Raw genomic sequence first — 15,794 nt, 5'->3', positions numbered from 1 at the left:
GCTTAAACGAGATAAGTGGTTAGGGAGTTTCACTCACGAAATAATATTAATTCAGAATCTTAGACTTTATTACCTCAAATGTAATTATTCAGGATGATTTGTAATATTTGCCCTGTAACTTTAAACAGGATGTCAGAGCGAAGTTGGTTTCACACTTTCCTGAGGAAATAAAGCTGAAAAAAGTACAATCACAATGAAGCTCTTGTAACTCAACTCTCTTAATTTGTGTCTCTAAATACTTTTTTTCTCTCTTTGGCAGATGGAGTTGCGCATCAGCAGTGGGATCATATTTTACAAGTAATTCAACCAATTCAACCTCGTGCCATTCCCATAGAAAACTTTCTTCTCGCTAATAATCATCTCCTGATTCTGTTTGCTCTAACATTGAAGTCAATACCATCTCCACAGAATCTTTCAGAGGAACTCTCCGTTTTAAATAAAGTTGTATTGTATATTTCTTCAGTCAAACCTTGGTAAGTATTACGGGAGCAAGGATTTGTATTTTTTGGTTACATTAAATGAGAATTCAGGCACGCAGGAACTTTCCAATCACTTAAAGAAACAGGAAGGCTTTGAAAATTGAGAGAACTAGTTTGCAAGTGTGTTAAAATTGCGATGAAACTTCCGTGCTTATTGTACTGCTATGCTAAGGAGAAATGTCGCATGAAAATTTGAGAATTACCAAATTTCCTCCAAGAAAACGCTTATTTTTAATGAGAGCTATGAATATTTTTTCTTGAAATTTTCAGATTATTTAAATCTTATTGCAAATAAAATTCTCCAAAAAAATTGGAGGAATCCACAAAATCCTCTAAAAATTTGTTTTTTACCAAAAAAATTTGGGAAAGCCTTTAAGCTCATACAGCGTTCTTTCCTAGCACGGCAGTGCAGATGTACGGTTTTGTGTGTTCGGAAAAATGCAGCCATTTGTGAACAAGAAAAGGTGATAGCTTTGAAAATTTTGGGAAGAAGGAATTCTACAAATGCTAAGGTCGGTTTAAGAATGAGAAAGGCTAAAAACTCTCTGCATCCCAGCGAGAATGCGTCGAAGGAGGTGAATTATGTTATGTATTGTAAAACTTAATGGAAAAAATACCTACTCTGCCTAAGAGTTTTTATGAAAATTGTCACAACATGAGTGCCTTAATCCTGCTGGAAAGCATTCATTCTCCATTTAATAAAGTATTCAGCCACATCTTTTATCACAAGTTGCTTATCCGGGTGGAATAAATTAATAATAATAATAAAAAAAAGTTGATTGAGTCATAAAAATTGAAAATTGTTTGATCTAACAAGTATGATTTATATTTCAGCAAAACTAGTGAAATTAAGCTGGTCTTGTTCTGGGCTTTGGCTCTTCGTCTATGTGCCAATCAAGTGAGTGCTAAAGATTGTTCAACGGAAACATCCGCCAGGATAATTGAGTATCTCCATAAGATAGTGGCAAACACTTCTCTTTTTGCCGAGCAAAAATCAAACTGGGGATTTTTGGGTGCAATTGGACTTGTAAAGCAAAATTCTAACATAATCAGGTTTGTCTAAAAAAAAATTCTCTTTAATGTCCGTTACCGAGTTAGATTTATGTTATCTTCATCAATGCGCACGTAAGGAAGGTCCAGGAAGAAATATTTAAGTTTGACAATACAGTGTTTGTCTGAGAAAAAGCTGCAAAAGATGATGTTTTTTTTTTCATCTGACTTGATCGTAAGATATTACTTTTTACTTTGTGTAAAAGTCAGGATGGTTAAATCTGGAAAGTATCTAAGATAGTAGGCTTTTCAATCTGTTGGCCTTAATAGCAACAATTTTTTTTAAATGCTTTCAGCAGTAAAGGTAGGAACTGGTGTGGGGTCACTGACTGTCAGCTCTAATCTCAACATGAATACATACTCTTTTATAACATGATACAGGGTACCTTTGAATGCAATCTTCTACTTATTCATCAAAAAGATTGTCAATGGGTGAATCATTTTTATTATTGTATGAGCTGTAATAATTAGTGGAAGTAAGTTTCATCCAAAGTATTTACAAAAAAGGTATGCTCTTCTTTTATTCAATTACCTGAAATCTATATCAGATTCAGTTGCGCTTGTTCTGTTTTGGTCTTGGCGGGAAGTTTGAAACAAAAGCACCCTCAAAACTGATTAACAATCTAAACAAGTGTTTTGTAAATTTTGGGTGATCCTCAGTGGAAGTACTTACCTTCATTTCACTTACCTTTAGTGTCATTAATGCATTTCTCTTTTCAGTAAAGAGATAAGTTTATGTAATGCTAGGTCAGGAAATTGACCTCTGATAACAATGTTACTGTTTCTTAACACTCTCAATCAGCATGATCACATTTCAAAGAAAATGTGGGAGGTGTCATTGATGTACAACACCTTCAGCCCTTTAATTGGTCAGTTCCAGCAATGCAATTAAGGGTCATTGCTAATTCAATCACCGTTTGTTTGTTCTTTAATGCCACAACAAAAATTGGAAGTTAAAATTTCTAAAAACAGATACCAGTAATTAAATTTTATCATTCAAATAAATATGTCTACTAAACTTGGGTTTAATCAATCAAAAAAAAAGTATTATAGTCTGGTTTAAGTTCACTGGTTTTTAAATTGAGACTTTTTACATTAAGTCAAGTTGTTCAGTCATTAAACTAGTTATTTCATTTAACTGAAAAATTGTATCAATATTGCTTCTTTCCATCTAAGAATAAATGCACATGGATGGTAAAACTTCCAAATCACATATCTCGGTTTGCAACGTTGCAGACTTTGTGTCATACTTTATTTTTTTAATAGAAAAGTACTCAACGTTTAAAACTTATGTGATTGTTTTTCTCCGTGCCAAGAAAATTCTGTGAAAACTTCAAGAAGTGATGTTGATTTGTTCTCCTTTGAAAAAATAAAAATTGGATCGGAGATTTTAAAACACCTCATAGGAGATACGTCGGTTGGAAGTTTCACTATCATTATGCAAAAGTACCTTTGAAATGTTCTAAATTTTTTAGTTTGTTCCCTAATGTTCCATGTTATTTATGATTTCAGGTTCCGACTCTTGGCAAAAGCTGTCTCAACATACATTTTGGCCCAAATACCCAACAAGTTCGAAGCATCTTCCTTCTTCATTCGTTGCTCTAAGGATGCACCTGGCGCAGTTTCAGACACATCAGGGTGAGTGGATGTTTTGTGATTTTGCCCACCAGCTCCTCCGTCTTTTTGATAAAATTATAATGGCTTAACTCAAAACGCACAAGGTTCACAAGGACACGAGGGTCCTTTGACTCAAAAACAAAATTTGATAAATTTGTTTGAGGTTGAGTTTGAGGTCATTCTGGAACCTCTATCTCACGTCATTCTCTTTGCAGGAAACAGTTTTAGGACTAGAAAATGACCAAAACCAGCTTACCATTACTAAACATATTTTTTCCGCTCATTTTTCATGCTTAGAATTGTTTTTAGAATGTTGATCACTTCAGAATGTTTCATTCAAGCTTCAGCAACAATAGTCATTATCGTACATTAGTCTTGTAAAAATGAATTTGTATCAAAAGGAAAAAAAAAACTTTGAAAAAATAAAATGATGTGGGAGTGAAAAATTGTGCCTGATCATATGGAATGGCATGGCAGTCAACGTCTTGTGCAGTGTCTTCCCACCAAGCAAGGATAGATTCAGTCGAATTAAACCACATCCTTTAATCTCAATGTTTTTTTCTGACATCAATACATAGAATATCTTTCGCGCTGCAAGTACAAGGTGACCTAGGAAATGACTTTAAATAATGCATCTCATTTCATGTGCATTTCTTTGATGCTTAAAAAAAAATGTTTGCAGTTCCCCAGTTTCAATGTAACCATTTTAACTAAATCAAACAAATGATTTAAAATTTCTGTGTCAAATCAGTCGTAGACTCATGATAATTTTTTTTTTTTTTTTTTTTTTTTTTTTTTTTTTCAGGGAGCTGACGCCAAGTGTGGAGGCATTAAAGTCACTGAATTCTTTGGAGTGCCTATTGTCAGAAAAATCATTTGTGGAATTGAAAAATATCATCGAACTATGTATCAGTATGATCAAAGGCCCTGAGAACTCGCTCGATAACGGTGATAACTTTGTCTTATCTATTGCAAGACTTCTATTTCCGGAGGGTTATGTGCATGCTACGCTACCCACTCTGACTGAATCTGGCAATTGATTAAATTAGTTTAAGTTTTTCGGCAGTTTAAATTAAGATTCTTTTTTTTATTTTTACCCTCTCATTGTTACCTCCATACCATGTACTTGTTATTACAAATAGTTTTGTAATGTTGAACTTTTTTAAATACAGAATCTTCCATTTTCATGATGATTTTTTACACATATTACATTTTTACATTTTTTAGCACATACCCCTAACAAGAATGTATCAGCTTGAACTGTTTTGAATACTCCACTTGAGCCTAATTGTCGACATTTCGATTTGTAAACTTGCCTCCAGAAAACCTATCATAGAATGTATGATCATCAACTAAAATTTCAGGATCAAAATTGAAAATTGTTGGATCCGGCTGAATCCCAGCTTGTCCGTGTGGAAATGAATCGAATTTTTCAGTCGGAAAGGCTTTACGTGACCTCTGATCCACGTCAAAAATGTGTGTTTGTCGAACTTTCACAAAGGGCCAAAAGCACTCGTTTCTCAGCTTGAGAAGCCACTGAGAGCCTTAGAACTTCACCCAATCAGTTCTATGCCTCGAACTACATAGGATTTGACACTAATCTCGGGTCTATTTTTCCCGACCAAAATCGAGAAAAATTGACAGGGTAAACTTAATTTTCGGGGTCAAAATCTAAAGTTCTCGGATTGGGCTGAAATCCAGCTAGTCTCCATGTAAATGACCCGGGGAGTCCGATTTTCAGGTTGGAAAAGCTCTACGCGATTGGCGAGAAACGCGAGTTTGTCGAAATTTCACAAAAGGTTAAAAACACTCGTTTTATAACAACCTCTTTGGAGATTGCAGGTTTTGATATTCAATTCAATGTAAAGCACAAAAATTAAATTTGGCTCCGAAAAAATTACATAGGCTTACAGATATAAGTGTGGAGAACATAATTCCTCCCCTGTCTCAATATGCCAAAAAGTGGACGTTGTAGGTTTTGTTACTACGCGCCTCATGACTTTCAAGGTACGAATATTTCATTTCCTTTGTTATTTATAATCTCCTAACTCGTGGAAAGTCTGGGCTCGAAAATCGTATCATCTCACAAGCTGAAGAAGATCATCTACGGCAAATTTGTACATAGTGGGCTGTAAGGCAAGGTATGCAACATGTTTCCTCTTCAAAATTTTACGATGGCAATGAATCACACAAGAAGTCCGAAAATCAACCACTAAACAAACTAAGTATAATAGTGCACAATTACTATTTATTAAATGGCAAAAATACACACGACATCGTTTGTATAATTTAAAAATTAATCTGTGTGAAAATCACTTTTTAATATTTTGTTTGGTGTTGATCTCTCAACTTCTGTTGTGTGAACCGTTTTCTATCTAAGATTTTGGAAAGAAAACAAGTGACATTTTTTTTGGTTCAGACCTCGTCTAGTAACGTAAAAATAGTTATGGCAGGTTAAGGAGGTAAATTAAAACTAATTTTCAATAACTACATTAACAAATACATTTATGAAAACATGTAAATATTTAATTGAAATAAAATTTACTGAACGTTTAAGTAAGTTAGACTTATAAATAGTATATTGTAAAGTTCATTTATGAAGAAACAGTTTTTTTAATCTGAGGAGTATAATTCACTGCAGTTCTTATGTTTATCAAAGTTAATCAAATGTCATTTAAACATAATATCAAGAAAAATAGAGGTATTTACATATCTTAGTCGTATTTACAAACAATAACTACCCAGTAAATATAGCATTTTAGGAAGGTGGAAGTTGATAGCCTAGTTGGAAAAACACTTATACATTAGAATTGTAACTTTGTGGAAGGTCTGCTAATATTTCATCATTGTCTAGGAATACAAACTGCTTTACTCTCAGTAAACTTTTCAAGCATTCATACATTGAACAGTCAGACAGTGATTAAATAAATTATGAACAGAAATTTTGAAAAGTTCTAATGCCAACAAGTGTTATGAAGTGGTAGCAGTAATTCTTAATATAAAAAAAGAAATCAGTATTTATTTGTGAGAAACTCATACATGCAGAATAATGTTTAGATTTTTCGTACATATTTCATCACTTTGATATATTACAAAAACGAAAGAAGCAATCTGCTGATAAAACTTCAAGATAATAACTAACTTACCTCCTCAGAGGCACATGAGAAAGTGTCTGTGTTGATAATTTATAAAAACAAACTGGCAGAATTCCTATTAATATGTTTCAATTTTTTATTTATTTTTTATAACTATTCACAGCTGAGTTAAAACTTTGGGGTTTCAACTGATTGAGCGGAAAAAAATGTACTTCCAACATTTTAAAAATTGTCTACCTACTTTTTGGATAAGCTAATTTCAAAAATTTATGTACAATGCTTTTAAAATTATCTTTGATACCCACTTTTCCTCCCCCTTCGAGTTTTAAAAGGCTGAATAAACACAACCCACCCCCCCCCCCCCCCCCCCCCCTATGTTCGTATATTGTAAAGTCTAACAGCAAAGTTGAGTTGAATTTTTCAAAATCTTCAGAGAGACTTTGATAATAGGTAATAAGTGTCAAAAATACCTTTAATTAAAGTTCTCTAAAATATTTTGAAATTCTAACATTTCAGCTTTGAGTTAAGATTTTTGCAAGAAATTGCAGAAAAATATTCTTTGTCTCACCAAGGACTGACCATTACCATTTTTTACGGATTTGCCCGCTGATTAAAATTTTAAAAGCACCCTGGATACCTGTTAAATTTTAATCAGAGGTTAAACCCTTGGTTTCAAAGTGACCCATCAGAGTCCAAATTGTCATCTGGACCGTAAAATGTATCGTAAAAGCCCCAAAACCCCCTGAAACAGTGTTAGAAGTTTTCCTTTGACAAGAAATAAAAACCAGAGGTGGTAAGAACCGGCCCTAACTGTTGAAGAGAGCATATGTATTAAAATGATATATTTGGTAGCACATGATTGGTAAGTACACCAAATAAATTCTCCTAATGTCATACAAGGTAGTAAGACCAGTAAAAAATATTGAAGATTAAAAAAGCTACAGGAAATACAAATCTAGAATACTCGTCGATCGTCCTTGCAACCATGGCTTGGTTCACTTTAGGGCGGCAATATTGGTCTACTGGCTCCTCTTGGATGATCATCTTTTTCACCTGTAAGTCAAAATTCGTTCGAAAATTATTGCAAGTTGAAATAAGGCCCCCTAACAGGTCAAGCAACCCAAGTAGCACGGTTCAACGAAAAATTTGAAATTATATTGCAGTTTGATTTCAATAAGATTGTATGTAATTTTTTCACCATTAAATTGCAATATTTTTACATCATTTAGTCGATTCATGCCAATTTTAAACAATCAACAAAATGAGGTCCATGTGTCAGAAATATAGGCAATATGCAATGCAATGAAAAATTGCAACGTGTATTTCAATTTTGTTGCAATAAGTTTCAATAAATGTGCCCCCTTCAAATATGAGATCAGCAACATACACACCACTCACAAATCAGTGGAATTTGCAATATTTTTTCAATGCAATTGCTACTTATTGCAGTTTGTGCTACTCGGGAAAGTACTGTCAATCAAACAGACACAAGACTCACAAAATGTTTTTAAAACCAAAAACACTTTTTTTTTTGTTTTTTTTTGTTTTGTTTTTTTTTTTTGGCGTGATGACAGATGACACCACTATGTAAACTAAAGTCGAATTAGACCCATTTCATATATAAAAGAAAAAGAAAATCAAAAGCCATCAGTAACAGTCCATCTGCAATGAAAACCCTAAAACAAGCATTTGATGTAGATAAGGAGTAAGTTACTCCACGCTCGCTTTTCCACGCGGTACTGATTCAAGCAGAAAAGCTCTCTCGAATATCAGGAGTTACGAAATGAAGCGTCGCGTCGCGTCGGTCTTCTCAAAAAGGCTAGTGAGCGTGGGCCATAAATCACCGAAAGCTCCTTCAATTCATCGTATATGCAATTTGGTCTCCGGGGAGTTAAAATAGTTGCTCGAGGTCAAAACAGACCGGCGCGGCTGGACCATGGCAGCCGGCGATTTTTTTGTTCGTTAGGTTCAATTCATTAATCACCGAATACCTGCCCGAAGTGGACCTAGCACTTTTGATGATTATTATACTTCCTTGAACAATTCTGATTTTCAAGTAACGGCCTACGTGTACTGGAGTACCTTTATAGACAGAGTATGGCCATTACTGTTCCGGTTTTTCATTGGTCGCAAGCGAATAGGCTGACACGATGCTCTTAGGGCCGTAAATAAACAAACAAGATGGCTGTTATCAGCAAGCAAGATTGAGGTTATGCACATCTTACATCCTCCGCTGTGATAAAGGTGAAAGGTGATTTAACAATGTTTTCGTGTTTGCGAGAGTGTGTGTGTCCCTTTGACGAGCCGCGGGTTGCCGCATCTGATCAATGAGTGGGAGAGAGATAGACGATAAAACGGCGGCTTGTCAAAGCCGAGTGTGCTCCTTTGACGTGCCGCATCTGAGCAATGAGTGCGAGAGAGAGAAAGGACAAAACAGCGTATGGCCCAATCCAAAGTGAGCCTTAGTCCCCGTTTACGGCCGTTCTTTCCAGGGCTCATGGTCGGAAAGCACTCCGGTGTTTTTTCGGGGCACCCGGATTCGGGCTCGCCACTACCACCGCGGACCAAATTACGAGGCCCAGCCTGTATTTTTGCGATTGTGTGTGTGTCCCTTTGACGAGCCGCGGGTTGCCGCATCTGATCAATGAGTGGGAGAGAGATAGACGATAAAACGGCGGCTTGTCAAAGCCGAGTGTGCTCCTTTGACGTGCCGCATCTGAGCAATGAGTGCGAGAGAGAGAAAGGACAAAACAGCGTATGGCCCAATCCAAAGTGAGCCTTAGTCCCCGTTTACGGCCGTTCTTTCCAGGGCTCACGTTCGGAAAGCACTCCGGTGTTTTTTCGGGGCACCCGGATTCGGGCTCGCCACTACCACCGCGGACCAAATTACGAGGCCCAGCCTGTATTTTTGCGAGTGTGTGTGTGTCCCTTTGACGAGCCGCGGGTTGCCGCATCTGATCAATGAGTGGGAGAGAGATAGACGATAAAACGGCGGCTTGTCAAAGCCGAGTGTGCTCCTTTGACGTGCCGCATCTGAGCAATGAGTGCGAGAGAGAGAAAGGACAAAACAGCGTATGGCCCAATCCAAAGTGAGCCTTAGTCCCCGTTTACGGCCGTTCTTTCCAGGGCTCACGTTCGGAAAGCACTCCGGTGTTTTTTCGGGGCACCCGGATTCGGGCTCGCCACTACCACCGCGGACCAAATTACGAGGCCCAGCCTGTATTTTTGCGATTGTGTGTGTCTCCCTTTGACGAGCCGCGGGTTGCCGCATCTGATCAATGAGTGGGAGAGAGATAGACGATAAAACGGCGGCTTGTCAAAGCCGAGTGTGCTCCTTTGACGTGCCGCATCTGAGCAATGAGTGCGAGAGAGAGAAAGGACAAAACAGCGTATGGCCCAATCCAAAGTGAGCCTTAGTCCCCGTTTACGGCCGTTCTTTCCAGGGCTCACGGTCGGAAAGCACTCCGGTGTTTTTTCGGGGCACCCGGATTCGGGCTCGCCACTACCACCGCGGACCAAATTACGAGGCCCAGCCTGTATTTTTGCGATTGTGTGTGTGTCCCTTTGACGAGCCGCGGGTTGCCGCATCTGATCAATGAGTGGGAGAGAGATAGACGATAAAACGGCGGCTTGTCAAAGCCGAGTGTGCTCCTTTGACGTGCCGCATCTGAGCAATGAGTGCGAGAGAGAGAAAGGACAAAACAGCGTATGGCCCAATCCAAAGTGAGCCTTAGTCCCCGTTTACGGCCGTTCTTTCCAGGGCTCACGGTCGGAAAGCACTCCGGTGTTTTTTCGGGGCACCCGGATTCGGGCTCGCCACTACCACCGCGGACCAAATTACGAGGCCCAAGCCTGTATTTTTGCGATTGTGTGTGTGTCCCTTTGACGAGCCGCGGGTTGCCGCATCTGATCAATGAGTGGGAGAGAGATAGACGATAAAACGGCGGCTTGTCAAAGCCGAGTGTGCTCCTTTGACGTGCCGCATCTGAGCAATGAGTGCGAGAGAGAGAAAGGACAAAACAGCGTATGGCCCAATCCAAAGTGAGCCTTAGTCCCCGTTTACGGCCGTTCTTTCCAGGGCTCACGTTCGGAAAGCACTCCGGTGTTTTTTCGGGGCACCCGGATTCGGGCTCGCCACTACCACCGCGGACCAAATTACGAGGCCCAGCCTGTATTTTTGCGATTGTGTGTGTCTCCCTTTGACGAGCCGCGGGTTGCCGCATCTGATCAATGAGTGGGAGAGAGATATACGATAAAACGGCGGCTTGTCAAAGCCGAGTGTGCTCCTTTGACGTGCCGCATCTGATCAATGAGTGCGAGAGAGAGAAAGGACAAAACAGCGTATGGCCCAATCCAAAGTGAGCCTTAGTCAGGCCCGCCACAAGGGGGGGGATACTGGGTCCTTGGTACCGGGGCCCGGGCCCTGGAGGGGCCCGTGACGCAGGTGACAAACCACTACGAATTCATGTGTAACCCTTGTCTCGTAGGGAAAAGTGAAAAAATTACCCTAAAAATTCCGCAAAAGGTGAATAAAGTTTCAAAAACACGCTAGGGCACTATAAAATTTTTCTTACTTTTTTAGAGATTTTCAAGATTTTGAGTACATCGACGGTGAAAGTCGGCAATCACATAACTCGGTTTGCGACGTCGCAGACTTCCTGCCATACTTTATTTTTTAAATGGAAAACTACTCAACGGCAATTCTTTAGAACTGTCATGATTTTTCTTCTCAATGCGAAGAAAATTCTGCAAAAACTTCAAGAAATAATATCAATTTGTTCTCCTTTAAAAAAATGACGTAGAGGCGGAGATTTTCAGACACCGTAAACGAGTTATGTGATTGGCGACTTTCACCGTCGATATGTAGAATGATATTTTTAGTAACTGGGTTTCATTTTCTTCCGTTGTCGGATGCTAAGAGGCTCCTTTCTGGGCATCCTCGACTTCAATGGCTTAACTCCCTTGCCATAGACGTACAATAGGAGAGTCCAGGGGGGCCCGGCTCCCCATAGAATTGAAAATTATCATCTGCCCCCTTAAAAAAAAAATTTATAGATGTTTTGAATGCAACAATTCGAAAGTTTTTGGTGCTGAAAGTAAACAAAAAGGCGTAATTATTCTGCAAAAATTGATGGAAAATCTCCATCATAAGAGCTTCATAATGCGTCCAAATAGATTTAAAATTTCAAAAATTTCCCGGGGGAAGCCCCCGGACCCCCCCCCGTGCTAGGGGCCTGGGCCAGAAAATTGGTACCAGGGCCCGAGATGGGATGTGGCGGGCCTGGCCTTAGTCCCCGTTTACGGCCGTTCTTTCCAGGGCTCACGTTCGGAAAGCACTCCGGTGTTTTTTCGGGGCACCCGGATTCGGGCTCGCCACTACCACCGCGGACCAAATTACGAGGCCAAGCCTGTATTTTTGCGAGTGTGTGTGTGTCCCTTTGACGAGCCGCGGTTGCCGCATCGATCAATGAGTGGGAGAGAGATAGACGATAAAACGGCGGCTTGTCAAAGCCGAGTGTGCTCCTTTGACGTGCCGCATCTGAGCAATGAGTGCGAGAGAGAGAAAGGACAAAACAGCGTATGGCCCAATCCAAAGTGAGCCTTAGTCCCCGTTTACGGCCGTTCTTTCCAGGGCTCATGGTCGGAAAGCACTCCGGTGTTTTTTCGGGGCACCCGGATTCGGGCTCGCCACTACCACCGCGGACCAAATTACGAGGCCCAACCTGTATGTTTGCGATTTTCGTGTGTTATTCGTAGATATGCTAGTTTAAATTGTTACTGCCGTATAATTGAAATTTTTTTCAAATTTAGCTTCTTATCGATGTTACGGTGAGTCGCCATCTTGTTTGTTTATATACGGCCCTAAGAGCATCATGAAGCCTAAAAACTCGTTGACCAATCAAAAAGCGGAACAGTTTTCCTGTAGTAAAAAGATACGAATGGCCATACTCTGTCTATAAAGGTACTCTAACGTGTACTGTTAAAAATCAATGATTTACTCTGAGTGAATAGCCGGCGTGAAAAAAAAAAAATCCAGCGCGAATTTCGCGCCGTACTCTGAGTGAATAGATCAGAGCGTAAATATCACCAACGACGAACGAATTAGTTGAGGTACCTCAAGTAACGTGAATTTAGGGCCTCCTGGTACGAGCGCCGAATGTCAAAGTGGTAGCACACTCGTCTATCACAGCCGCGACTCGAATTCAAATCCATGCTGCGGCAGTTCCGTTTTACTTTTGCCTGTCAGATTTTCACTCCGGCCAGAGCGCGAAACTCGCGCCGAGCTTCTTTCGCGCCGGATTCATGCACTCAGAGTAATAACATGTGGTCAAAATAGCAACTGAGTAAGCGTGAATTTCGCGCCGGGATTTTTAACAGTGTGCGTAAAAGCATAACTCAGGTTTGAGAGCGCGACTTTATTTGGTTGAAAAAGACTCACCGTAACCATGTTAACGTTTTCATCGTTGGAGCCTTTCGTGTTCGCTTCTCCGTTGACCGGTTCCGGAATAGCAATGAGCCTCCTCATTGGCTCAGGTTGATATTTCCGCCACATGTAATTGACGAAGGTGAATTCTAGTAGAGCGCAAAATACGAACGCTGCAACAAAAGACCAATGTAATCCACACGTTTCTGGAGTTGGGGTTTTTTCTCTCCTTTTTTTCTTCTTTTTCTTCTTTTTTCTTTTCTTTGAATGTAGGGATTCGTGCCCCCGAGAGGAGAGGAAAAGGTGCAAACCATGTCCCTTTGGGCGACCCTCACCTCCCAGCCCGAGGGTGGGTATGTGGGCATGTGGGACTAGAACTTACCTCTAAGGAGCCTGAAATGCAGCTTGGAAATATTTTTCAGCATGATCCATAATTGGACTGCATTTTGCAATTTGGCACTATAAATTCTGGCTCATCTGAAAAAACACTTACGTGCATAGGGAAACTAATGGCACATACGTTGTTTTTAAATCGGGCCAGAATTTATAGTTCCAAATTGCAGAATGCAGTCAAATTATGCCATGTTCTTACTTTCGTTTCGGTTCAGAATTTAATCAAAGGGAACTATAAAGAAAACCATTGATAACAACAATTAATTTTCTGACTCGCTGTAGGAACAACGTATGTGCCATCAGATACCTTAGGCACGTATGTGTTTTTACGGATAAGCCAGAATGGCAGATACGGGTTGGCTCCCAGTTGCAAAATATCGTCCATTTGGGGCTTTAAATTGCCGAGTAGAGTGCACCTTTACACCCATGCAGAGTATGGACTAAATCATTTGTGACTATTCTACAGGACAGCAAAGATTCCATTGAAAAATGGACTCTTTTGTAGACATCGGCAAATCGTGCTTTAAAAACTCAGATTGTGATTTGTCGCCTTAACTTGAGGAGATCTTACCGCAGGTTCTGGTACATCTACCTATCGATATATCGCATCGATTCAGCAAAATAAATCTACCTCAATTTTTCACTTAATCGATGCAATATACTAAGTACAATCCTTCGATCGATTAAGTAAAAGATTGATTTAGTAAGATCGATTAAGTAAAAAATTTCGGTAGATTTTTTTTGCTAAATCGATGCGATATATCGCACGCTAGTTCGACCACACCAGAACCTAGGACGAATCACCCTCACAAAATTTGCTCTTGTGAAAAATGATTTCGACAAATTTGTTCTGGCCTTGCGTGGACACGACAACCATAGACTGATATTGAGGAAGAAAAGAATGCTTGAAAAAAATGAAGATTACACAAAAAAATGCGCAAAATGCAGCGTCAAAATTATTTAAGAATCCAACGAAGTTCACTATACTCACCGGTGCAAGTGCCCATCCAAACGTCTATAGCTTTGACGTAACTCACTTGCGGCAATCCACTTTGAATACCTTTTAACAAAGTCGGAAAAAAGTTAAATAATTTGCGAGTTGACAAAAATACTCATCATGGATAGTCACCCAAGGGGGCTGATTACCGAAATTGATAGACAAAGCCATAAACAAAGAAAATATAGGGAGTATGGAGCGATCTTATCCCTGGTAAAAATTGGCAGTAGAATCTGTGTTCCAAAATACCATCGACTTACAGCCGGCTGTAAGATTTCCAATAGCTTCTATAGCCGGCAACACAATTTCTTATGGCCTTTTATAGCCGATGGCGACCAAGCAACAGCCTGGCGATAAAATGTATGCTAAACTTTACTAATTACGGATGCTAGGACTTAGTGAGTTTTTGGACTACCGCTCTCTTTTTGGGCCGTTTGATTTATTATGCGAGGAAAGCTCCGTACTTTTGAAGGATGCCTGCCATTCCTAACATGTAGGAGCGCCTGCAATTTCGTATGATACTGTGCAATACCTCTGGTGTGAAATAGTTGCTTCGAGCGCCGTGGTACGCTGCGGCGGGCGGGCAGCCAGTGCAAAACGCGCATCAGCGCCTTCAAACCTAACAGGGATACTTCACGCATTGCGCAATGCGTGAAGTATCCCTGTTAGGTTTGTAGGCGCCATTGCGCCGCCGCTCCGCTTTGTGTTGGGCTCTAATATTTAATCTCGTGGAGGCAGCGTTTTTCAACTCATGACTTTAAAATGTTTGCACACTCTGTATGGATTATTCTCATTTTAATTGATGAAAAAAAATATGTAGTAAAGGAAAATATAGTGTGCGTTTTGTAAATATTAAGGTGATTCCGTACAAACTTAAGGATTTACAAAGCACACGAATTTCTACACAATTTCTTATAGCCTTTTATAGCCGATGGCGAAAAAGCAACAGCCAGGCGATAAAGTGTAAAGCCCGGCGATAGGAACTATAGCCCGGCTGTATAACTTTTTATCGCTTCGTGTAGCCTGGCCGTATGATTTTTTCCACTTTCTACAGCCAGCTATATGATTTTCTATCGCCTTCTTCAGTCGACTGTAAGAACTCCTATGGTATTTTGAAACGCAGCTCCTATCGCCAATTTTTACCAGGGATTGGTTAAAACGGGTGCTTCTCATAGATGAAAAGGGGAAAGGATGGACTAACTGGGGGGGGGGGGGGTCTTTTGTGGGCTGTCGCTAGTTAGTCTATTACTTACCTCCTTTGCTCATCCCAGCCACCAATTTCAACCAATGAGCTCACTTCATTTTGCCTCTTCCTCTTATGTCTGTCCACGGTTCGTTTCAGAGGGAGGTAAATAAAATAGTGTTGCCCACTCAAAATTCCTTCGGGATCTTGAAGTAGGATGCATACACAGTCATTTAAGCCTAAAATGAAAATATTCTGTCGAGCTCTTCGAAAATAAAATCGATTTTTGTGTTTTTGGCGCTAAAATGGCCTTCAAAAACGATCAATGATTCAATTCCGATGGGTTGTGCATATGCAAAATGGTACATGTATGATGAAATCTACGTATTTTTGGACCAGAAATCGATTGAGCAGGGTCCCGAATCGGTTCGAAGCTTCAGTGACCGAAAAATGGGCCTTTTTTGGGATTTTAGGGATGTTTTGGGCCCATTTTTTCCCAATTTTGGCGTGAGAAAACCTGTGCCGTCATGGGTATTGATTATTAGGTACTTTCGGG

General features: G+C 39.9%; 2 protein-coding genes across 2 annotated transcripts in view; one reads left to right on the top strand and one right to left on the bottom strand.

Annotated features, from left to right (window-relative positions):
* Epg5 (ectopic P-granules autophagy protein 5) overlaps nt 1-4,333 on the top strand; it is a 37,363-nt gene extending 33,030 nt beyond the window's left edge. The window contains exons 34-37 of the mRNA XM_019059442.2: nt 260-473; nt 1,314-1,532; nt 3,042-3,167; nt 3,952-4,333. Of these exons, the coding sequence (XP_018914987.2) occupies nt 260-473; nt 1,314-1,532; nt 3,042-3,167; nt 3,952-4,186 (794 nt within the window). The 3' untranslated portion in view covers nt 4,187-4,333. The remainder of the gene's footprint in view (nt 1-259; nt 474-1,313; nt 1,533-3,041; nt 3,168-3,951) is intronic.
* Nucleotides 4,334-6,597: 2,264 nt separating this feature from the next.
* LOC109042614 (glycine receptor subunit alpha-2) overlaps nt 6,598-15,794 on the bottom strand; it is a 79,885-nt gene continuing 70,688 nt past the window's right edge. The window contains exons 7-9 of the mRNA XM_072300184.1: nt 14,050-14,118; nt 12,681-12,838; nt 6,598-7,294 (exon numbers count right to left, since the gene is read on the bottom strand). Coding sequence (XP_072156285.1) covers nt 7,133-7,294; nt 12,681-12,838; nt 14,050-14,118 — 389 coding nt within the window. The 3' untranslated portion in view covers nt 6,598-7,132. The remainder of the gene's footprint in view (nt 7,295-12,680; nt 12,839-14,049; nt 14,119-15,794) is intronic.

The sequence above is a fragment of the Bemisia tabaci genome, chromosome 4, assembly GCF_918797505.1.
Source record: "Bemisia tabaci chromosome 4, PGI_BMITA_v3".
In the NCBI taxonomy this organism is placed as follows: Eukaryota; Metazoa; Arthropoda; class Insecta; order Hemiptera; family Aleyrodidae; genus Bemisia; species Bemisia tabaci.
The sequence above is the reverse complement of the archived record's forward strand: the minus strand, read 5'-3'. Positions and strand labels throughout refer to the sequence as shown.